General features: G+C 36.3%; 1 protein-coding gene across 5 annotated transcripts in view; it reads right to left on the bottom strand.

Moving 5' to 3' along the window:
- SMG7 (SMG7 nonsense mediated mRNA decay factor) overlaps positions 1–26,357 on the bottom strand; it is a 107,386-nt gene that overhangs the window by 42,015 nt on the left and 39,014 nt on the right. For 4 of the 5 annotated variants that reach the window (XM_072648428.1, XM_072648429.1, XM_072648426.1 and 1 more), the window contains exons 2-3: positions 12,725–12,884; positions 3,830–3,861 (exon numbers count right to left, since the gene is read on the bottom strand). In XM_072648428.1, the coding sequence (XP_072504529.1) occupies positions 3,830–3,861; positions 12,725–12,762 (70 nt within the window). In that variant the 5' untranslated portion in view covers positions 12,763–12,884. The remainder of the gene's footprint in view (positions 1–3,829; positions 3,862–12,724; positions 12,885–26,357) is intronic. The other variant, XM_072648427.1, reaches the window with a different exon arrangement.

Here is a 26,357-nt window from a genome sequence, read left to right on the forward strand (position 1 = left end):
GATATAAAGGGGAATAATGAAATGGGGTAGGATCAAAGAGTGATAGAACTTCAGATTTCTCAAGTAGTCATTAAAACTATTTAGTGTTGGTATGGTTTAAAAAGGGAGGCAGGTCCATAAAAACCACCAGAAATTGCATACTACAACAAGATCAGAACAGCTTTGGTACTCATAACTCATCAGTAGCCCTTGGATCTCTCTAGCTGGAAGACACAGTGAGGCCTCCTCCCCAAATCTCCATTTAAAGGAGCCCAGACCAGGTCCAGAAACACTCTTTTGGAATTCTGTACAGGATAACTTCCTTTCCACCCCACCAGAAGCTTCTTTTTATGTGCTGAATTCCTCCTTTTCATTAAATGGTAGGCTCCCTCTTGGCACAGATGCATTTTTTGTATTTGTATGACCAGCACTTACAATAGTGTCAAGTATATGGTAGGTTTGTAATAAATGTTTCTTGGATGACAATGGAACTTAATAACCCAGTGCTGCATAAACTAGAAAATACGCTACTTAGGAAAAAATTCTCTATTGACAAAAATTAGTGGGAAAACAGGAAAGCAGTATGACAGAAATGAGGTTTAGAGAAACACTTTGTACTATATTCCACCATACATTTTAAATGGATGTAACCTAAATATTAAAGATCATAACACTATAAATAAGAATAGAAGCAGATATCATACCTCTCACAGCCACAGGTAAGACATGTTCTTAACCAATGAATAGGAGCAATTACGAATGAAAGAGGTAACTTTGATTCCATGACACTAAAAAACTTCTGTATAAATAGGATTAATTTACCTGGGACAAAGCCAAATAAGGTGAAAAATCTCTTTATCAAATTTCTCTGATAAGGCTGGTATCCAAGATGCATAAAATATTAACATATATGTGCAGAGATATGTGTTCTCTCTTTTCTCTCTTCCCCCACTAAAAATCATTCCCCACGAGATAAATGGTCAAAGGGTATGAACAATTCTCAAAAGAACTGCAAACTACTAACACCTATAAGAAAGAGTGCTGCAAATCACTAATGATAAGAAAAATACACATCAAAATAATCCTGAGGGTTTTACCTCACACCCTGGTAAGGATGATACAAGATGTGAATAGTAAATATTAAGAAGATTGTGGGAAGATGGGCACACTGGTACACTACTGATGGAGCTGTGAATCAATACAACTATTCTGAAAAGCAATTTGGAATTATACATATAAAGTGAGTAAATAATTATACCTCTGACCTAAGGTTCCACTCAAGGCTTATACTCAAGGGAGATCTTTCATAAAAAAAGTTCTCGTGCATACTAAAATATTTATAGCATTATTTTTTTATGATAGGAAAGAATTAGAAATAAAGTAGATACCCATCAACTGGAGAATGGTTAAAAAACCATGGAACCTGAATTTAATAAAATATTTACTATATTCTAAGAAATAACAAATACGACGATTCAGAGAAATATGGAAAGATACACATCAACTGATGGAAAGATAAGTGAGCAGAGTCAAGAAAACACACACTGAGTAAAATGGTGTAATTGGAAACAGCGTGCGCACACGTGCGCACGAAATGGATTTGTGAAATGGCTTCATATAAGAGATAAGGACACCCTCCATCTCACCCTGCACCTCTGCAGAAGTGGGAGGTCCATGAGTGCAGTACATACTGATCAGTTTTGCTCATCTTTTTTCCTTTTTCTTTTTTTCATTTAAATCTTATTACTACATGGGATGGCTTTCCAGGGAAGGGTGGGTGGGTGGGTGGGTAAGATACTGGGAGAAATTTTGGTGATGTAAAAAAATAAAAGCCATCAATAAAAACTAGATTTAGCACTGCAAAAGTGTTTCAAGTATATACGGAAATTGTAAAAGATTCTCTGAAAGACGTAACAGAGCCAAGTCCAATCAAGTGTGATATAGGGGAGACATTTGCTCGCCAAAGCGGATGCCACTGTATGGAGGATATCTTGCCACAGAGTTCAAATTGAAGAGGGATTTCCTATAGATAGTAAAGTCCTTTAGATGCCCTGCTTGTGACTGACTGCCAACAAGTCTCAGAACACTGCAAAGCTTGTTAAATGAAATCGATAAATACCCCAAACAGGTTAGCCTAATCGTCCAACAGAAAAAAGTAAGTGGCAGAAGAATGCTTTTTGTGCAGCTAGACTGACAGCTTAGGCAGCAGCAGTCCTTCAGCATCTGCATCTTGGAGAAACACTGCAGATGGACAAATAACTGGGCCCAGAATTAAAGAGGTACAGGCCAGGCTGGGTTGACTTGGGAGAAGTGCAGAGTTCTTTTAATGACCTCAAACTTGTGCCTGAAGGAAAGGTTTATCTTTTTTATCATCACTATTCTTCCAGCAAAGCTATACATATAACTCAATGTCACTTAGTATTAGTCTCTGAAGAACTGAAGTTGTGAGTCACTCAAAAGGCAATGCAAGGATATAAAGGATATTCTCAGAGGGATATCTAACCAAAAAAAGAAGATAAGCTGGCCACATGGCTAACAAATTGATACTCTGGAAACACAGCAAATGAATGGACTTCCTATTGCCTTAGGAACAAAACACGAAAAACAACAACAAAATTCCCAACTTGGCATCTGAGGGTCTATCTCTGCCCCCATCTAGCTTTTGCTCTCATTCTTGCTTTATTTTCCATCACTCCTCTTTGTTCAAGTCAAAATGGCCTGCTAGCTCTCCCATGTATACCACCTTCTAATTGGCATCTGTGTCTCTGCATGGTCACTGGTGTGTTTCTGTGCCTTTGCAAGCTGGCACTCCACAATCTGGAACACACTGGCTCCTTATCCCCACCTCTTGGAATTTCCAGTTTTCTTAAAGATACATCTGAAGTGTCACCTCTGAAAGAAGGCTTTTTAGGATGCGCTCTCTCTGTCTCTCTCTCTCCTATTTTTATATATTTTCTATTTATTTCTTTATATGAATAGTGTGCTCTCCTGGTTAAAGGTTGAGTTCCAAAAGACGTTTGGATTTTTGTACTTGCAGCACAAAGCCCTGCACAGAGTGAGCAATTAATAACTGCTTGTTGAACTGAATGTAGCTAGTGCGCAGCAGTACATGGACAGACTAGGTATCCTAGAAGAAAAGCCCCAGCGTGCTGGATGAATCTTGTTGGACGAAATGGAAAACACTGTAATGCCACAATTATCACAGCTAACTTTTAACTTTCTGCATGAAGGACGTTAAGCCCTTCAAAAATTGAGGACAAGACATCTTAGCAGCCTATTTTCCTTTATGATGGAAAATCTGCAATGACCTGCATGTGCAAATGAGAGGTTTTATGCTCTTCCACGGATGTGATGTTACATGGACTTCTACAAGTTGGTAGCAAGATTTATTTTCCTATTTTTTTCAGGTACTTTATATTTCACATAGCACTGCTGTCATGTTTTCCCTGATAGTAATGAAATGCAGGCCCCACAAGTCCAATAACTCTATTTCCTAGACTTATTATTATTTAAGGAAGTTTGAAAGAAATGATGGAGAGAAGGGCACTTCTTATTGCTCATTAAGATTTTCTTTCTTTAAGGTGGGTAACTAGCAAAATAACCACTTTCTGAGTAAGTGTTTAACAGAGTATGTTTTTTTAAATGCACAGAGAATCACCTTGACATGAATAGGCTTTACGTAAGTCTTAAGTTGACATTTCAATAAGGATCCAAATTAAAATGAAATTAAACATTTAAAGAACAGTAAGCTATATTTTTTACTTTAATAGAAGACAAACACTTCTTAATATCAATAATCAAAGAAAGGGAATACTAGAGTTAAATTATAACATAAAAACAAGCCAATTACCTGTCATGTCAGCCTTCAGGACTTCTGCCTGCCTGTAAGAGAAGAAAAAACATTAAGTTAAAAAGAAGCCAAAATTAACCAGCACAAATTAAAGAAAATTAAATTAAGCTAAATTACAGAAAGAAAAGTTTTCCAAGCTGTAGAATATAAAACCTTTTCAGGAAGAATATGAAACAATGATAAAATTACTGTCTAATTTTGAGTATAAATTCCTACAAAAGCATCTCCAAGTTTCCTCTTCACCCCTCCAATTTTGTTTTGAAAACAAAATTCAAATCAACAAAATAAAGATCATTAACAAGGCAAGGGAGCATGCAACCTGTGAAGACAGGGCTAGCTGACTGCCTCTGCCAGTGCTTCAGACCCTGCCTCCACAGGAGCCACAAATACTGAAGGACCCTGAAAACAAAGTTCTCACCACTGAAGTCCTTTGCACAAATAGTTTAACATCAGAAGCAAGGTTTTATCAATCAAAATATTGGTTAAATCTCTCATTAATTATATTAACCAAACTGAACTACTTGACACTTGGGTTCCAGGCTTCACCACTGGCTCTGGTGTAGCAGCTGAACCTATCTCTATGTGTTTGCCTCCTACATTAAATTTTGAGCTCCTTGAGAAAGGATGTACTAACTTTTCTATTTGTATTCCAAACATTTAGCAAAGTGCTTTGTACCCAGTAAGCTAAGTACCTAAGTACCTTTGTACCTAAGTAATGCTTTTCCATTCATTTACTTAAGGGGAATGTGCTAAATGACACAGTGTATAGTGGATAGGGGATTTGGAGTCAAGTCAGTAAGATTAAGTTCAAATCTAGGCTCAGACACTTCTTAGGCAAGTCATGTCACCTCTGCCTCAGTTTTCTCGACTGTAAAATGAGGACATCCTCCTAAGGTAAGTGCTATTATTGTTATGAGGATTAAATGAGATAATATTTGTAACATCCTTAGCATAGTATCTGTTATACAGAAGAAGGCAACATAAATGCTACTTATTATTTTCCATCTTACAGGAAATGCAGCACCATGATGATTTCCTATGATATATGCAAAGTCAAATGTGAGATAGTATGTGTCAAATTTCAACATGGGCAGAGCCTCCCTCTGTCACCATTGGTTTATCTAGGTTTACAAAATAGGGGAGTTATCTTGTTTTGCTTGATGGACTTCAAACGATGCTTCAGAGAGAGCAATTTTGATGGGCTGGCCATGTTGTTTGAATGCAAAACATATGCTTGCCAAAAAGACTATTTTATGGAGAACTCACACAGGGCAGGTGATCACATGGTGGTCAGAAGAAGTGATACAAGGACACTCTCAAGGACTCTGGAATTGATTGTGTGACATGGGAGACACTGCCACAGGACCACTCAGCATGGCGTGCCCATATCAGAGAAGGTACTGTGCTCTATGAGCAAAGCAGAATTGAAAACAACTCAAAGGAAACGCAGGATGCACAAATTTAGAGTATCCAACCCAAATTCTCACATGGACTATTTGTGCCCAATCTGTGGTAGAGCATTCCAAGCTCGTATTGGTATGATCAGCCAGTTGGACACAACTGAAACTTGACTTTATCACAATGGTGTCATTTCAGTCCTCTTTGAGAAAGGAAGGACAACCACCAACTAATTATTAATTCAAAGTGAAAAAACTTAGGTTCCTAACATGTTCCAGAATCTATGCTAGAAGTTGAGGATACAGGTACAAAGAATGAAACAGGGAAGAATGTTCAAAAGAACCTTATACTCAAATGGGGATTCCAACAATTACATACACACAGACTGAATACTACAAATACATGCAAAATCGTTAAATAAAAGTGAATTTGATCGAGCAACAGTGCACTAGCAGACTGCCTGGGGTGGGGGTGGGGTAGGGGGAATCACCAAAGTCTTCATGCAGAAAATAGTGCTTGAACTCCATCTTAAAGGAAGAGATGAGCTCTGTGAAGCAGAGGTAAGGAGATAGTAAGTACATTTCAGACTCAGAGAAAGACTTTACAAAGGGCCAGAGACAGAAGATGGAATATCATGAATCACCATAAATATTCATTGAGGCTGGCATGATACGTTGTGTGTAGGATTCTAAAAGCTAAGCAGAGTTTGTATTTCATACTTGAGGCAACAGGAAGCTCCTGGATTTGACTGACATGATCACATCTTTGTTTAAGAAAGATGCCTTAGAGAAGGAAGGGAAGGGAAACCAATAAGGAAGAGATTTTTGCAGTATCTAGGTTGGAGGTAATAAGAACCTGAACTTTAGTAGCAGTAGTAGTGGAGGTAGTAGAACTGTGGAAATAGAAGTAAGTGTCCAAATGTTTGTGAAGGTAGAAACAGCAAGATCTAGCAACTGAAACAATGAAAGGATCTGGGAAAAAAGGAGGGGTTTTCAGGAAAGATGAGCTCGGCCTCACACACTTACTAACTGTATGACCCTAGACAAGTAACTAACCTTGTTTGCCTGATTCCTCATCTATGAAACCACTCCAGTTATCTTTATCAAAAAAAGCCAAAACGAGGTCACAAAGAGGAGGACATGACTAAAACAACTGAACAGCAATAGCGATATCAATGACATCATATTCTTAGAACAAGCCCAGCATAACAATGACATTACTATAGTTACTAATTCTAAAAGTTACGAACGTAAAAATCAAAAAGGCTTTTATCAACAAGTATCAGTACATGCATTATTTTATTATTTAGATGATATAAAATTATAATTCCATTTGAAAAACAAAAAAATAAGAGAAAAAAAACATTATTTGCCTAGATGTTTCATCATGTTTCTTGGGGGAGGTGCTTGAAAAGGCTTTAAGTCACTAAGAGGAAAAGGACATATGTTGGAGCAACTGTGGGAAAATATATTCTTCGTGCAAGTTGGTGGAGCTATGAATTTGTCTAGCCATTCCTGAAAGCAATTCAGAACTATGCTCAAAAATGTTACTAAATCATGCAAACTCTGAACCAAATATCTGGCCTACAGCCTAAAGATATGGGGGCGGGGTGGTGGTAGAGAGAAATGTTCACAGAAGGTTTTCGGAAGACATCCAAAACTAGAAATTAAGGGTGAGATCATCAGTTGGGGAATGGCTAAACAAACTATGATATAATGAATGTAAAGGACTACAATTTGCCATAAGAAATGATGTAAGTCAGTTCCCGAACTCATTTCCCACCAGCCTCCCTCCTTGAACTTGACTGCCCCATCTTGTTCTCTGAAAACCTCATCACCAGGAAACGCATCGTCCTGTAGGTCTGCATCAGCAACTTTGGCAGCCCCACATACTTTTTAATGTCTTCAGTACCTTTTGCCCCGCTGACTGGAGCCAGGCTGGAGGGTGGAACAAAGCACTCTTGCCAAAGTTTCCATTTAAAGGGGCTCCCAGGCGAGCAACTCTTCCTTTCCCACAAGGCACCTTCTTCTCAGCTTCCCCTTCCTCTCCCAGCTTTTCAGTTTCCTTTTGTGTATTCATTTCCCCCACTACAGTGAGCTCCTGGAAGGAAGGGACCCTCTTGTTCTTATCTCTACCTCTGTCTCTTCCCATAGCACCTGGCCCAAAGGAAGTACTTAAATGTTTATGGACTGAGAGTTTTGTCTTTCTTTTTTTTTAATTGTTCATTTGGGTTAAGGAATGGGGAGAAGTAATAAAAGCTTGTAAAAAAATTCTTTTAAATTGGGGGATGGGTCACTATATCAAGTTTGGAAAGCTCCTGACAAAAGAATACAGTAGCATCAAGCAATTATGCCTTTACTCCATGAAATACTGGCCTAAGTTTAGGAATTAAGGCAGAAACCCATACAATTAAAGCTAAAGTCAAGGTATTTCATGACAAGACAGTTTCTAGAGGTAAAAACTGATCAAGGAGAACACAGAATACATTACTTTGTTTTTGATCATTTTTTAAAATGAAGTCTTCCCTAATCTTATTAGTTGGAAACAATCTTTCCCTCTGTACCAAGGGTCTTTCACTTCTGCGCGTGCTTTATCATTGGTCATTAATTAATATAGGGGACGAAGTTGTGAATGGCATTATCATTCTAGAAAGTAACTGGAATGATGCAGAGAGAGTGATTAAAACATCCATACCCTTTGATACAGATTCTACTGCTAAATATATACCCTCCCAAGCCATGCAATGATGAAAAGAAAGCTTCCATACAAATTATTTATAGCAGTACTTTCTGTGTTAGCAAAGAAACAGAAGTAAAACAGATGTCCATCAATTACATAATGGCTAAGCAAATTAAGTTACGTGAATGTAATGAAATATTCCTTTGTTGTAAGAATCAATAAATATGATCAATTCTGAGGGTGGAAAAACACATGTGAATTGATGCAAAGTGAAATAAGAAGAGCCAAGAAAGCAATGACTACTACAATGTATATGTAAAAAAAAAAAAAAACCAATAAAAATAAAACCACTGAAAATAAATGTTGCTTCTCTATATTACTAACAAAGCCCAACAGCAAGAGATAGAAAGAGAAATCCCATTTAAAGCCAGAGTAGACACTATAAAATATTTGAGAGTCTACTTGCCAAAACAAATCCAGGGACTATATGAACACAATTATATGACACTTTTCGCACAAATAAAGTCAGATCTAAGTAAGTGGAAAAACATAAGTTGCCTGTGAGTAGGCCGAGCCAATATAATAAAAATGACAATTCTACCTAAATTAATTTACTTATTTAGCGCCATAACCAATCAAACTATCTGAAAATTATTTTCTAGAGCTGGAAAAAATGATATCAAAATTCATCTGGAAGAACAAAAGGTCCAGAATATCAAGGGAACTAATGAAAAGAAATGCTAGGGAAGGTAGCTAGCTCTACCAGATCTCAAATTGTATTATAAAGCAGCAATTATCAAAACCACTTGGTACTGGCTATGAAACAGAAGGGTAGACAAGTGGAATAGGCTAGGTACTCAAGACACAGTAGTCAATGAATATAGCAGTCTACTGTTTGATAAACCCAAGGACCCCAGCTTCTAGGATAAGAACTCAGTGTCTGACCAAAAAACTGCTGGGGAAACTGGATAACAGTGTAGTAGAAACTAGGCATAGACCAAGGCCTGACACCATACACAAGAATAAAGTCCAAATGGATACATGATCTAGGTATAAAGATTGATACTATAAACAAATTAGTGGCGCAACGATTAGTGTATTTATCAGATTTATGGAGAAGGGAAGAATTTTTGACTAAAGAAGAGATAGAAAGTATTATGAAGTGCAAAATGGATAATTTTGATTACATTAAACTGAAAAGTTTTTGCACAACCAAATCCAATGCAACCAAGATTAGGAAGGAAGCAGAAAACTGAGAAAGAATTTTTGCAACTAGTGCCTGTGATAAAGGTCTCATTTCTAAAAGATATAGAGAACTGAGTCAAATGTACAAGAATACAAGTCATTCCCCAATTGATAAACGATCAAAGGATATGAACAGGTAGTCTTCAGAGGAAGAAATTAAAGATATCTATAATCATATGAAAAAATGCTCTAAATCACTATTGATTAGAGAGATACACATCAAAACAACTCTGAGATATCACATCACACTTATCAGACTAGCTAACATGACAAAACAAGATGAAGATAAATGTTGGAGAAGATGTGGGAGAGTTGGAACACTAATTCATTGTTGGTGGAATTGTGAGCTGATCCAACCACTCTGGAGAGCAACAGAAATGTGCATACCCTTTGACCCAGCAATATTGCTTCTAGGACTGTATCCCCAAGAGATCATAAAAATGGGAAAGGGTCCCACATGTACAAAATTACTTTTGCCAATTTGTGGCTGTGAGGTAGAACTTTAGAGTTTTTTTTTTTAATTTGCATTTCTCTATTTAGGAAAAGGAATGAACATTTATTAAATTTCCACTATGTATCAGCCACAAATTGGCAAAACTATCTCAAAAAAGGAAATTAACAATGCTGGAAGGGCTATGAGAGAATAGGTTGCACTGTTGGTAGACCTGTGAAATGGCTCACCAACGTAGAAAGTATTTTGGGGCTATCTCCAAAATGTTCTTAAACTGAGCATATCTTTTAACCCAGAGAAACCACTAGTAGGTATATCCCAAAGAGGCAGAAGAAAAAGAACCCATGAGTACAAAAATATTTATACCAGTTCTTTTGTTGTGGCCAAGAATTAGAAACAGGGGGTGTCCATCAAGTGGGGAATGCTATATGAATGTGATAGAATATCACTGTGCTATAAATGATAAAGGGAGAAACCCTGGGAAATGGTGCAAACTGAAGAGAGCAGAACCAAGAGAACATTTTGTTCATAACAATACTGTAAAAACAAGACTTAGGAACCATGGTCAACACAATGACCAACAAAAGACGTACTTCAAGATACACATATGGAGAAATACAGGTGATGTAAAAAGATATATTTAAAATCTATTAAAAATAAAATGGAGGAACTGAAATTAAATACGACCTCTAAAGTTTCATTCTGTGAAAGAGTTGTGCTTTTTGTCTACATTTGTAGTACAGGCTCTGAGGGTGGTAATGCCCAGTATCTATGACCTGCCTTCACTGTCTTGCAGCCATGGTGACAGAAGTATGCCACAGTCATTATCTTTTCCTTCTACTTGTCTTCTGAGTGGATGCCTTATGTCAAACTGACTTTTTAGAAAGTTACTTTACTTATTCCAAATCAAATGAGAAACGAAGGAGTTCAATTTTGTATTTTCTAAGCTAAGTATTATATACAATCATTAATGAAAATAGCTAGTCTCAGGAAAATACTAAAAGTTCTATTTATAGTTCAGTAGTAAGAAATGTACAAAAACACAAGTTGTGAATTCCAAGCCTTATTAAATGTTCTCTATAAAATACAAGAAAATCTGTTAGGTAGGTAAGAGGAACTCAACACTACCTGAGGTTTATTGCTTACGTCTAAAATTGAAAGAAATGCTAAGTTTCTGTTAAAGGTTAGTAAAAATAAACAAGTATTTTTCCCCCCATCCAATTTCACAGATGTCTGAAATCTATCCATAGTCACTTTGGGGATCTATAGATGCCTAGTTTAAGAACCCCTGATATAAGAGGGAATTTCTGCTGGTAGCACTTATTTATGGTGTGTATGATAAAACTAATCATCTCATCAAAGAAGACTAGTGTTGTTTCTCTATGCAATAAATATCGTATGTGCATGCCAAGACACATCTCTCTCCACCAAGTCCTAGCCAGATGCCTTACTGTGCTGTGCAGCTGACACTGAGTTCTCAAAGAACGTATGTCAGTAGGACATAAACTTTGATGGGTTCTGCTACGCAGGAAAGGCTTTGAGTATAGTCCCAGAAACAGACTAAATCAGTTTTTTGAGAATGAGCCCAGCCATGTGTAGAAAGACTCATCATCAGTAGACTGACTTGGTGAATTTTTATTTTTGGCCATGTAAACCCAGGAAGCAAAGTAAAGTGCAAAATAACCTTTGGTTATGTGCAGGATTTTCACCGCTTAACTAAACTGCATAGTATTTAGATAGTTTATGAACATTAAATTTCACTATTTGTAATCTAAATGTGAGACCCTTGTTCATTGAGGAGATATATTGTGGAGGAGTTGAATTCTATCAGTACTGGTATTCTTTCCATAAACAAACCTAGAAAACAAAAAAAGAAAAAAGAAAAAGAGCTGCACCTAAAAGGAAGGAGTCACTTATATTTCATCATACACTCTGGTGATTTCAATAAAAAGGATGAAAAATGTAAGGACAGAAAGAGCTACATGGAAAATGGTTTGAGAAAAGGGGATGAGAGAGGTCAAAGCTTGCAAAATGGAGAATTCTCACACCCTGATGTCATGAACACTTTCTTTGAGAAAAGAATTGTTAAGTCTTGGACAACATAATGAGTATCAAATAAAATCACAAAAAATATAATAAATCCTAATTAATGGACAGAAAAAGATTTGTAAATGATATGGGACTTATCCCTGAATACTCAAATGTACCAAAAGATGAATTTTTGAGGCAAAGATCATAATTAGTAAAAAAGCAAGGACAATAATGAGAAAAGATATATTACTAAAACAACTTATTCCCTGAATTAAATACTCAAAATAGCACTGAGAAATGAGAAATGAACAAGAGACAACACTCATACCAATAACAATGATTTTGTATATCAGTTTAACATCTGTAAATCTGTTACAAGAGCAAAAGAGCCCAGGAACTGCTTTAGTCAGCAAAATCTGATTTCCAAGTGAAGAAAGGTGGCAACCAAGGGTAACAATGTTCAAAACACAAACTTGCTTGAAAATTTTTACAAAGAAGAATGATGGACTAATATAAACAATATCATCTCATAAAGTCAAAAGAAGTGGAGGAAGATAAAACCAGTTTACAAAAAGTTTGGCAAGATATTCAACTAAGCAAAGTAATCCCAAGTAAGGATGAAAATGGAAGAACAACAAATAGAAAAACATCAGACTTTATCTTTAAAAAAATAATTCTAAGAAATCAACAACCCTATAAACACGGTTTTCCATTTACACAAGTTCTTTGAGAGTTACCTATATATGAATTGGGAGCACCCTCAATGCCAGTATGTAAGAAACAAGCAGACTTTCACAAGTGATACTCAACAATGGGTCATATCTTGGTCACCTCTTTATTTACCTGATGATACAAAGAAAGTAATCCATTTTGCTTACTGCTGATTATGAAAAACGATTTGATTCAGTAATACAAATGACTGCCTTATAGGCTCTTTCCCAACAAGCATCTCCACAAATCAAAATGATTCAAGACCCTTGAATGACATAACAGGAAAACAAAACAAAACAAAACAAAAAACCTACCCCTATTCAACAGTCCTCTGATCATAAATATCAGGTGAGGCATAAAACAGGAAGATGTATGCTCACCAAAGTTGTTCACCACCATAGTGGAGGATTTGCAACATAGAGTCCAAGTTGAATAGGGTTTCTCTGGGGATGATGAAGTCCTCCAGATGCTCTTATATGCAGATGACATTGTGCTGATTGCATCAAAGTCCAGAACACTGCAGAACTTCCTGAAAAAGATCTGTAAACCACTCAAGAGTTTAGCCTAACTATCACACATGAATGACTAAATAAATGATAAATGTCAAGGTCATTGCATTTTTCCAAGATGAACTGTACAGTTTATGGCATATATTTAAGATGAACAGCTTAAGTGCTTGTCTAGTAATATGTATGTACAGGACAGAAAGTACAGATGAACAAGAAGTGGACAAAGAATTGAAGGAAGGAAGTGTGATGTAGAATATCTAAAAGGCATTTAATTAAAAATGAATACTACAGAGGGCAATGAATGGTGGAGTGGGCACATGATGGGTATGAACAGGCAGCAATATATAACCATTAAGGAACTTCAAATAAAAAGAAGAATAAATGATATCATTAAAGAATTTTACATTAGCACTTTCACAATAAGAGTACAATGAGAAGGAGGCTTCCAACAGGCCAGGTGTGATTCTTGTGGTAAACCTAGGGCACGGCAAGTAGTCACACAGGATGGTCAAGCATGGATGGGTTGTGCATAACCTGCATTGCTGGAGGACACCCCCAAAGCAATGTGATCACAGACTTATTTGAGCACGTATACAGGTTCATGTATACACATGACCTCTGAATATCAACACAACCTAACACCTCAGTTATACTTAATGTCAAGATATGTCCATTTTTTCATGCTATTAGTTTGTGCTAAACAATATCATATATGACAAAGTTCAAATAAGCCATTTTCAGCATTTCAAAGGAACTTACTTATTGCTCATCCTTTATTTTGGCCAGCATCAAATGCTTCAAGAAGTCTACAAAACACTCATTAAACTGTATTCAGACTTTTCTCATAACACCCCAGAAGATATAAACTCACCCATTAATGTCAAAATCAGATGAAGTCTTACAATTTTAATCTTACTTGATGATCACAGGGGCTCTTTTAATTTTAAATTTCTCTCCTGTGGTTTAAATCCCCTTCTACCTAGCCAACATCAGGAAATTTAAATAGAAGGTGACAGGGGAAAATGAGTGTTGAGTCACATTTAGGTAGTTCTGTGATATCAGTGTGAATACTTGCTCCCGCCAGTGAAGGTCATAATAATACCACATCTTCACAGCCTGTATAATTTTATCAACTTTCTAAATTAATCCTCCATCAAGGACCTAACTCAAAAAACACGGCTATCTTCCTCTAACAGTTAGGGTACCTCTGATCCTTGGTTCCATTTACTTTCAGTAAACCCTACTACACCAACCACACCACCCACCTACCTTTCTGGTCAACTGATGTCATTGATGCACCTTATTTTCACCAGCTTACAGGTAGACACAAGTCATTTTCAGTAACAGGCTACGCAACAGATTTACATCTAACCAGGCATCTTTCTACTGGCTTTTAGCTCACCTTTAATTCAGATTCTTTCATGATTTAAGGTCATTCAGTATCATTAGAAAAAAAAATTCATACAAAAGATACGCACTTTTTGCAGTAAGTTAGGAATTTTATACCTCAAATGTGATTAAGTCTAAATTAAATTCTTTCCCTTACTTTTCTGATTTTCCATCTAATGTAGCACTTATCCAAGACAATCAAGAGACAGATATACACACACTTCAATTGGCTTAAATTTGTTCTCTCTCTCTCTCTCTGTCTGTCTCTCCAATTGGCTTAAATTGCTGGTTCTTCAGATGTTGTCATATGAACAATGGTTCTTGTTCATCCACTTTGTTTTTTTTCTCCCATTATAATTGTACCACTCACTTTCAAATTAAAAAAAATCTTAGGAAATTGTTTTAGAAGTGTTTTGAAGAACATTTTTAAATTTTGATGAGAAAAAAGTGAGGGAATGGGATAAAAACCAAAACTAGTCTCCTTTCTGTTTTTTTCTCTTCTTCCTGTTCCTTATGATTATAGTTTTTTAGTTTCACCGTTCTAAGAGATACTAAGTCTAACAGGACGACAGCCTGATGTCATTTTAATTCTCCCTCGGTGTTCTTGGTACCTGAACATTTTCAACATTACACACAAGTATATGTTACACCACAGAATCCTTGCAGCAGCAGTAGCATCCTGTAAGGACACATTGCCCATTCTTGATGATCCAGGTGCTTTATTCAGATTCAACTGACTTTTAAAAAATATCAAATAAGAGTATTAAAAACAAAATTACAGCTGGAATGAAGAAAGAAGGTGCATAAATTCCTAGAACAATAGGAAATGGTTTTATTGCACACAAACTAACTTCCAACAAAAGAGTTTAAAATAAAAAGATGATCTGTTAAGGTCCCTTTTGGTTCCTGGAATTCTATGACTTTGAGTCCAAATTAATCCAATTTATTTCAGGAAACATTTAATTAAGATTGTAAAAGTTAAATAAATGTTTTTTTAACCTCAAAGCACTATATAAACGTGAGCTATTATTATTAACCTACTATGTGAAAGGCTAGGCATATACAAAAATAAAAACACAATCACTGTCCTCAAGGAACTGATAATCCTGTAAGGGTTCATTCAACACACATTTATTAAGGGCCCACCACAAGTAAAGTACTGAACTAGGTGCTCTACCTCTGTCACAAAGCAGTGGAAAACACAACATTATACAAATAATCAAATTACAGGTGCCTTATAACAGTGCAAAATGTTACAGAAGTTCATAACTACAGATCTGAATTAATTCAAGCTGGAGATGCTCATAATCAACAAGAAAATATACTTAAACCAACTATAATTAAATGCTAGGATGTGACAAAATGAGACTTGGAAATTCTTGTATAAATTTACCATCAAAATTCTGGTAACAACTTTGAATACAAATGGCCTATCAGTGACATAAAAAGAGAATTAATATCCAAATAAATAGCTGAATGTCTTACAAATCAGGTTATTTTGTTTTCCAAGTAGATGAATTACAAAACAAATCAAATTAAGCAAAAATGTCATCCAAGTATTGCAAAAATAATGCCCATGTTGGACAAAATTACTGCTTCAAAGGGTAAGTAACTATCTAGGTAAAACCATAACTGTCATTCCAATTAGTATTTCCTTTCCTCTTCCAAGCCTAACATTCTATATTATACCATGTACATAATAAGATGCAAGAGTAAGGAGAATATAAAATAAATAATAGACACAATTCAAAATCAGCTGTACATATTGGACTTAGAGTCAAAAGACTCTGGCTTTGCTTCTTACCTAAGGGTTATTTATACCATCTTGCATATCAGTTTCCTCATCTTTAAATGAAGGGGTTAGAAATTCTATTAAGGGCTAAATCCCAAGATCCTGTCACTTAGCACTATCTTCTAAAATAGTGTACACCAACTAATAATAACCCGAATTACATAAAAGCCTTACACAATGCTTATCAAGTTTTCAGGAAGCCAAACAAGCTTTGGGATACAAAATCTGAAATTTATATTTCAATTTTTTCTGATTACAATTTCTCAAGAAACTAAGTTTCAAAAACACACAAATCTGGAAACATGATCAAAACTGCTTTTTAGTACAAATTACCTAATCAAACAAAAAAAAAAATGTGGATCAATCTCTTGTACAAAGTAGGTACAATATTCCAACAATGAAATTTTAACTGGAAACTCTGACACTGATGAATTTATTCCAAGTTGTATCCTGTTGAAATTCTGGGGCTATTAATTAATTAATTAAGTGGGCTAAGCCCACTCAGAAAGCATTATGCCAAAGTCATTTTTGCTGTCAAAAATACACCCACCTCCCCAAGTAGCAAGTATGACCACTGGCAGAGAATCAAGTCAAACTAAAGTATACCGTGGCACAATGCCAAAGGAAAAATGTTGGAATCAACGGATCACATGCTGTCACTGAAACAAGAAAGTACACAATTTTATTTCAAAAAACATCATGTACATAAAATTCATACAATTTTCCCCACATATATTATAGCCAAGAATATGCTTTTTACCAACAGTTCAGTCAAGAAGCCAATAACAAAACTGAAACTTCAGGATCCACCTTACCAGTTATTTTTGTAATCCTCCAACTTCATTAAAATGAATCTGCTGATAACAGATTTGCAAGTCTCCCCCAATGGTGCATATGTCACAACCTGTTCAAGTCATCTGATGATCCTGTAAAACTGTCGTCCTTGTCCTTAGAAAGGTTCTCCACAAAGAATTCACTCAACATATTGGGAAGCCATCCCTGCTTCCTCCTCACACTGTTAACGAAGATCTGCAGCGCTGTGGCTCTGCCTTTGCCATCTCTTGCTCTAACCAATTATGTTCTCTTCCTATCACACAATTCCTTGTTCACATCTTTTGACTTCTGTTGTTCCTTCAAAGCTCCCTCATTGGCAATATATTGTAGCTGCGTCATACCCACCAGGTTACCTCCACTGCTTTCTGTGTGGCACTTTAAATTCTTTGGAGACCTCTCTATGTCAAATCCCACTGACTTATAACAATACCAGTAATTGTTATTAAAAAGAAAGGCCTCATATAGTTCTGGAAATGTATTAGCAATGAGAAAGGAACTGACTACAAAATAAATCCTCAAAATTCAATAGCACTTCTATAGAATAATAACAAAACACAACAAACAATAATAGGAAGGGAAATCCCATTCCAAATTAACTACAAAATGCATAAAATATCAGGTGATCAACCTCTGAAAACACACAAAAGACTTGTATAGTTTAAATTATAAAGCATTCTTTAAATAATTCAGTGCTCATGGCTAGGCCAGACCAATAATAAAAATGACCAAGACAACCAAAATTGATTTACATTTTTAATTCTATACCAATCAAATTACTAAGGGAATACTTTATAGAGCTTCATAAATAACAATATTCATTTGGAAAAATAAAAGATTGAGAATATCAAGGAAAATGATGAAAAGAAGGATAAAGCGGGAACCAGACCTCAAACTATATTATACAGCAGAAGTCATCCAAACCACCTGTTACATGTTAAAGAACAGAGTTCAATCAATGAAATAGACTACATAAAGGAGATTCAGAAACAATATCTTTAAAGCTTAAAAACCCAGTGTTTGGCAAAATGGAAAACAGAAGTTACCTAGGGAAAAACTCCGTATTTGATAAAAACTGCTGGGAAAACTGGAAAGCAGTCTGGCAGAAATTAGGCTTAGATCAACACTTTATTACAACACACAACATAATACATTCTAAATGTTTATGTGACTTTAATATTAAAGTTGCTACTATAAAAAAGTTGCAAGAGAAATGGATCATATATAGGTAAGAAATGTATTCTTAACCAAAAAAGGGAGAGAGGCAATCACAAAAGATAAAATAGATAACTTGGATTACTTGAAACTGAAAAGCTTCTGCACAGAAAACATTAATGCATCTAGGATAAGAAGGGAAGTGGTCAAGTGGGTGAAAAAATCTTTCCATCAAATTTGTCTAATACAGGGATGGGAAACCTGTGGCCCGGAAGTCCTCAAGTGTGGCCCTTCTACTGAATCCAAACTTCACAGAATAAATCCTCTCCCACCCCTGATCTAATACAACTAATAACTATTCCCCATAGATAAATGGTCAAAGAATATGAACAGTTTTGGAAAGAAAAACTGCGAAGTATTAACAGCCACATGAAAGAATGCTCCAAATCACCAACAAGAGAAATGAGAATGAGAACAACCCTGGTATTTCACCCCACACCTCCAACTGGCAAAAATGAGAAAAAAAATAGCAAGAGTCAATGTTGGAGGGGTTATAGGAAGACAGGCACATTAACAAATTTTTGCAGGAGCTATGAAATAGTACAACTGTTTTGAAAATGATTTGGAATTATGCAAATAAAATAACTAAAAATGTCCAAACTATTTGAACTCAACTCCATCACTGTGCTTACATATCCTTATATATAATGATGCCATCAATAAGAAAGCCCCGATACAAAACAAAATACTTCTAAATTTGTGAAAGCAAAGAACTGGAAACAAAGTAGATATTCATCAACTGGAACATGGCTAAACAAATTCTGATACATGAATGTAATGGAATATTACCGCACTATGAGAAATTATGTACGTGATGAATACCGAGAAACATGGATCTATAGACCCATATGAATTAATGCAGGATTAAGTAAGCAGAGTCAAGCAAACAATATATACAGTTAGCTACAACAATGTAAAAGGAAAGAACACTTAACTAAATAGATAAAAGTAGCAATTATAAAGATTAAATGGGACTCAAATGAAGAGATATGAGAAGACACCTCCAACCCACCTCTTGGTAGTTTTTGGACTTTTTCAATGTATGGACCAAATGTGCTGTTTTACCATAAAAATACTATTTGTCATATGGAATGGCTCTCAGGAAGGAGAAGGGAGACAGATGCAAGGAATACTATGGTGATGAAAGAAACAGAAAATAGCAATAAAAATGTGATAATTACACAAAGGACTCATGATGAAAACTGCTATCCACCTCCAGAGAGATAACTGATGAATTCTGAGAGCAGACTGAAGCATATTTTTTCACTTTCTTTATTTTTCTTGCATTTTGTTTTAATTTGGGGAGGGGGAGGGGCAGGCAACATGGCTAATATAGAAATGTTTTGCATAACTTCACATGTACGATGGGCATATTGCCTGCTTTTTTCAATGGTTGGTGAGAGGGAGAAAATTTGGAACTGAACTTAAGCTTCTTTTAAAGGAAAAAGAAAAGATAAGGTCTTTATTTTCATAGGAAGCTTGAGGTCAGTAAATGAGATTTGTAATTTTCCTTAATACTCAGGACCCAATTCATTCATCTGTCTTTTCTGTCCCAGATATATACATAAACTATAATGGACAAATTCTATATGTCATTCATTCAAATGCAAATCAAAATCTAGGCAATAAACATTTATTTAATCTTTCCTGTGGTTGTGGGGGCAACCTAATTTCAGTAACTGCAGAATCTTGTACGTGTGTCATTTTGCTGAAATAAGCAAAATGTGAACCACTGTTAAATTTCGTTTTTTAAAAAAAGTTTTTATAAACGTCTTTTGTTTCTTTCTCTTTTAATATATAATTTATTTTTCAGTTTTCAACATTTACTTCCACAAGAATTTTAATTAATACTTTTCTCCTCATCTTTCCCCCCCACCCCAGGACAGCATGCACCCCCATCCACCCCTTCCTCCAGTCTGTACTCTCTTCAATTACTCCCCTTCTTCCATCCTCCTCCCCTCTATTTTCCTGTAGGGCAAAACAGATTTGTATACCCCATTGCCTGTACATCTTACTCCCAACCGCATGCAAAAAACATTTTTTTAACACTCAGTATTAAAGTTTTTTGAGTTCCACGTTTCTCTCCCTTCCTCCCTCCCCACCACCCACCCTCATTGAGAAAGCAAGCAATTCAACACAGGTCATACATATGCAGCCATGTGAAACACTTCCACATTAGTTATGTTGAGAAAAACTAACCACATTTTCCCTGCCCTCCATTGATTCCATTCTCTCCCTTGACCTGTCCTCCCACAACAGTGTTTGCTTCCGATTATCCCTTTCCCCAATTTTCTGTCCCTTCTATTATCTTCTCTCTCCTGTCCCCTTCCCCCCACCTTCCTGCAGGGTAAAATAGATTTCCATATCCAACTGACTGTGTGTTATTCCCTCCTTAAGCCAAATCCCATGAGAGGAAGGCTCACTTATTTCCTTTCATCTCCCTCCCACTTCCCCTCTATTGTAAAAGTTTTTTCTTGCCTCTTTTATGTGAGATGACTTGCTACATTCTACCTCTCCCTTTCTCTTACTCCTAGTACATTCCACTCAACAGTAAATTTTATTTTTTTAGGTATTCTCCCTTCATATTCAGCTCACCTTGTGCCCTCTGTGTGTATGTATACACATACATCTATATACATGTAAAAATCTACACATACATAACAGACATACTCATACACCTCAATACACACACAAGCACACGTGCACACACACATATATTCCCTCTAACTAGCCTATTACTGAATAAAGTCTCATGAGTTACAAATATCATCTTTCCATGTAGGAATGTAGGAAGTACAATAAAGTTTTTAATTTAATTTAATACAATAATTTTTAAATTACCTCTCCTGGATCCATTTTTCAAGTCAATTGTTTTTCCAATGAGATATTTCACACTGTCTTCTTTCCATGAAGGAAACAGTTCAACTCTAATAAGTACCTTATGGCTTCTCTTTTCTGTTTACCTTTTCATGTTTCTCTTGATTCTTATATTTGAAAGTCAAATTTCCTATTGAGCTCTGGTCTTTTCAATAAGAATGTTTCGAAGTCCTCTATTTCACTGAAATTCCATTCTCCCCCCCCAAAATATTATACTCAAGTTTTTCTGGGCAGGTGATTCTTGGTTTTAATCCTTCCCCTTTGACCTCTGGAATATCATATTCCAAGCCCTCTAATCCCTTAGTATAGAAGCTACTAAATCCTGTAGTATGCTGATCGTGTTTCCACAATATTTGAATTGCTTCTTTCTGGCTGATTGTAAGATTTTCTCCTTGACCTGGGAACTCTGGAATTCAGCTACAATACTCCTAGGAGTTTTCCTTTGGGAATGTCTTTCAGGAGGTGATCAGTGGATTCTTTCCATTTCTATTTTACCCTCTGGTTGCAGAATACCAGGGCAGTTTTCCTTGATGACTTTTTGAAAGATGATGTCTCAGATCTTTTTATGATCATGGCTTTCAGGTAGTACAATAATTTTAAAATTATCTTTCCTGGATCCATTTTCCAGGTCAGTTGTTTCTCCAATAAGACACTTCACATTGTCTTCTATTTTTTTCATTCTTTTGGTTTTGTTTTATAACTTCTTGATTTCTCATAAAGTCATTAGCTTCCATCTGCTCCATTCTAATTTTTAAGGAATTATTTTCTTCAATGAGCTTTTGGACCTTTTCCATTGGCTTTTTGGACCTCTTTTGCTGTTAGTCTATTTTTAAAGGAGTTATTTTCTTCAGCATTTTTTGGAGTCTCCTTTAGCAAACTGTTGGCTCATTTTTTCATGATTTTCTTACACTGCTCTCATTTCTCTAACCAATTTTTCCTCCACCTCTCTTACTTGATTTTCAAAATCATTCTTGAGCTCTTCCATGGCCTAACACCATTGCATATTTCTTTTGGAGGCTTTGGATAGAGGAGGCTTGCCTTTGCTGTCTTCCTCTAGCTGCATGCTTTGATCTTCCTCAGCTGAAAGGATGGAAGAAAATACCTTTTCACCAAGAAAATAACCTTCTATAGTCTTATTTTTTTCCCCCTTTGTGGGCATTTTCCCAGCCAATTACTTGACTTTGTCAAGTGAAGTGTATACTACCCTAGGTTTCAGAGGTTTTGTGCAGCTGTTCTCTGAGATATCTCTAGGGATCTGTAAGTTCTCAGTTCCTTTAAAGTGGCATAGTCAAGGGACAGGTGTTTATTCCTCTCCTGGCCTGCACTGTGGTCTGTGAGCAACAAAAAGCACTCTTTTCTGCTCTGGAATTGCAAGTAGGATTCCCTCTCCACAGTCGCCAACAGCTCTGCCATGCCAGAGCTCCTCCTTGCCCCAGGACTGCCACTCATGACTGAAACCCAGATCAGCCTCTTGATTCCCCCAGGTTCTGTAGACCAAGAGCTCCAGAAGGGGCCGTTGTTGCGCCAGTGGCTGCAGCCAGTCTGGGATGGGGCCTGACCACGCTCCCCTCTCATCCAGGTGAAAGAGCTTTCTCACTGATCTCTGAAGCTGTCTTTGGAATTTGTGGGTTGAGAAATCTGGAAAGCAGCAACAGCTGCCCATGATTCAATTCAGTCCCATATGTGCCAGCATGGCCCACATTGGACTGCACTCTTCTCCAAGCCCAACGCAATAGAGAGCTTTCCTGTTGGCCCTCTAAGCTGTTCTGCACTGGAAATCTGTTTGTCATTTTGTGACTTCTGCTGCTCTAGAATTTGTTTAGTTATTTTAAGTGCTTTGGGGGGGAGAGCTTGAGCAGGTCTGTCTGTCTACTCCACCATCTTGGCTACATCCCACATCTTCTGTTTCTTAAGCCATCACAACTATCCTAAATATCTTTCCCCCTCAACATTTTTTATAAAAGGGAAAAAAAATTCTGCACAAAAGATCAATACATTAAAAAAGTATAAACAGTATACACAAATGAGCATATGGAAGACTTACATAACCATTCACAGAGAAATCTTCAACACAGTAGTAAAAACTCTGGTGAACATACATCTCTCTCTTTGATGTTTTATCCAACGTTTATCATCAGAGTGGCTGAACAGACCTATTTCTGTTATGTCAATCAAGGAACCTTAAACAATTTTGATGTGTGGATGGCACATGCCTCACTGCAGGAGAACCTGGAAGGCAGCGCATGTTGTACTACTGAATCATGTCTTCTTAAAAATTTTTTTTGTAATCAATAATCACAGTGGGATCTTATATTCTCTATACTTTTCGGTTAATCATGAAATGGTGAAAATGTGGCCCATTGTTAAATTTCTTTTTTTAAAAAAGTTTTTATTAACCTTCTTTATTTCTTAAGTCATCATAGTTATCTTAAACATCTTCCCTCTCAGCATTTTTTATAAAGGGGAAAAAAAATCCTGCACAAAAGATCAGTACATTAAAAAAGTATAAAAACACGTGTAATGTGTATGTAACACCTGTGCACCTCCCATCTACATGAAGGGTGGGTTGGAGTCCTCTCATATCTCTTCATTTCAAGTCCTGCTTGTTATATTCACTTTTGGTTTTTTAGGAGTTGTTCTCTCCCCTTACATTGTGTACGTTGTTTTCTTGTCTCTGCTTACTTTACTCTCTTATCAGCTCATACATCTTTCATGCTTCTCCGTACTCATCACACACATTTCTTACAGTGCGGTAATATTCCATTACATTCAAGTACTACAATTTGTTTAGCCATTCCCCAGTTGATGGGCATCTAACTTTGTTTCCAATTCCTTGTTATCACAAAAAGTGTTCCTATAATTATTTTGGTGTATATGGCAGCGGGGAGGACTTTCTTTTTGATGGCTTCTTTGGGGTATAAGTGCAGTAATGCAATCTCTGCTTCAAAGGGCATGGATATTTTAGTAATTTTCTTTGCAGAATTTCAAACTGCTTTGCAAAATGGCTTTACTATTTCATAATTCCATCAACAATGTATTAGTATGTTTATCATTCCACAACCCTTACAACATTGACTCTTGCCATTTTTTTGCCATTTTTGCCAATTTGCAGGTTAAAAGAAACCTTAGAGATGTTTTGATTTACAAATCAAATTTGCAAATGGTTATAAGTTGTGAATTGCAAATCTTTGGAGAACTGTTTGTTCATATGCACTGACCAGTTAACTGTTGAGTTTATCATTGTGTACAGATGACTCCTATACACCTTCTGCACAGATAGAAGGGGAGTCATATAAGTTGGTTGTTAATGATGCTGCCTTGTGCAACTCTTTTTTTGGTATTATTAAGGTTCCAAATGTTTTCCACGTCTTCATTATCTTTTCCACTTTCAGATACCTTTTTTATCTGTTCCTCCTTGTCCTAACAATTGTGCTGCTTGCAGCAGAAATCACTTTGATCCAGTGTTCTTCCTATCTTTGTTCTCTTTAGTGTCATTTATACTTCAATCTCTGGAATTCAGATTTAAAGTTCTGTTTCAGTACTATCTACAGAAACACCAAACTGAAATCCATGAACAACGAATGGAAAACCTTTAACTAGGCTGAGATTTGGTAACTAAGGCAAGTATTTCTCTTCTCAAATCAGTCCTCAGCAGATGAACACAACATAAGTCTATCAACTAAAACTAACCCCTCTCTTCTCTGAGCATTATGACCACCTTGCAAGCTTTTCAGATAAGACTGAGGTCATCTGAAGTAAGCTTCCACAATTTCTCATTTCCGACTCTTTTAAATCTCTTTATAACCCAAGGGTTCTTAATTAAGGTCTGTGAACTAAGAAATACACACATACACACACACATTTTATTTCACTAGTCTTTGGTATTCTTTGCAATTTTATGTATTTTATGAATTTTAAAAGGCTGCTCTGGGGAATCCTTGGGCCTCACAACACTGAAAAAGGAATCTATGACACGCAAAAAAGGTTAAGAACTCCTGTATATAGCTTCATTCATCTCTCCATCCATGCCTTCAGAATAATTCCCATTCTCATCCTACAGAACCTTGCTGTGTTAAAAAAAACAACTACACTTTATCTTGGCTTCAACTTTTCCTCTTTTCCCAGCACCCTAAATTTTAAAATTTAAATTTTAAAAAGCAATGTGTCCAAAAGGGTAACAGGGATAACAATAACTCAAAACCCTGTCATGGAAGGATCCTCTCTGTAGGGCCAAAGAAAACTCATAGAATGTAGAGCTAGAAAGAACTTAGCAATCATATGCCGCAAATCTTTTTTTTATGAGGAAACTGAGGACCAAAGAGAGGAAAGGATCTGACCAAGATTAGCTATACAGGTTACTATACATAGTATAATCGGGGTTCAAGGAGGTCTAGAAGTCTGTCCCCTTCCTACCTCATAAGGTTGTTGTAGGGACCAAGATCAATCATACAATACTCACTCAATGCCTAGACGCTGGGAGAGATACAAAGATAATAAGGCATGGTCTTTGCATTCAGATTAATTATAGTATAGTAGGACCTTAAAAAAAAAAAATCACACAATATTGCACAAGTGCATTAGAAAGGTGCCAAAAGTACTCAACTATGTGAGGACTGCACAGTGTAGAAAGTGATCACTGCTACAGGAGCTTCATGAAAGATTTAGAAAAGAGTAACTCAATAGGCAGAGGCAGGGAAAGAAGTCATTCTAAGAACAAGGAAAAGAATGAGCAAAGGTAAAGGCAGAAAAGAATGGGGCATTTGAGATATGGTTCAGCTTCAGAGGAAGGCAGAATGAATCTTAGGCACTGTATTTGGATCCTTCCCTTCTAAGCATTAGCACAATGCACTGCACTTAATGCCTGCTAAAGAAATTAATACATGTGGAAAGTATAATTATGAGGTGATATTACTGATATTATTACTTTTCTGTCAAGGTCTTTTTAAAAATCATTCTCTCCAGGGAAAAATCCTGACTGAAAATAAACTTTTTTGTAGTGACCAATTCCATAGTTCATCAATGAAATGACAGATGGAGAGAGGGGGAAGAAAAACAGACACAAAGAACAATCAGTTCTTGTATAATAAAGAGACCTAAAATAACAAGGGAAGAAAAAACATAGCTGATCACCTCGATGTTGAAATTATCTACTGAAAAACTTAAATCTTCAAAAATCTGAACAAATTTAGGTGTAATAGTAGTAGGTATGATACACTAAAGATACTTATCTACTTAAAAGACTAAAGTTAGGGTATATTTCTCCCACAAAATTATTCTACTACTCTACCTTTCCAGCATTATCTCATGGTTCTCCTTTAATGGCTATGCTCCAGTCAAACAAAACTATCCCGAAATCTCTTCCCATTACATTCCGTATTTTTCCATCTCTATGCCTTTGGT

The sequence above is a fragment of the Notamacropus eugenii genome, chromosome 2, assembly GCF_028372415.1.
Source record: "Notamacropus eugenii isolate mMacEug1 chromosome 2, mMacEug1.pri_v2, whole genome shotgun sequence".
In the NCBI taxonomy this organism is placed as follows: Eukaryota; Metazoa; Chordata; class Mammalia; order Diprotodontia; family Macropodidae; genus Notamacropus; species Notamacropus eugenii.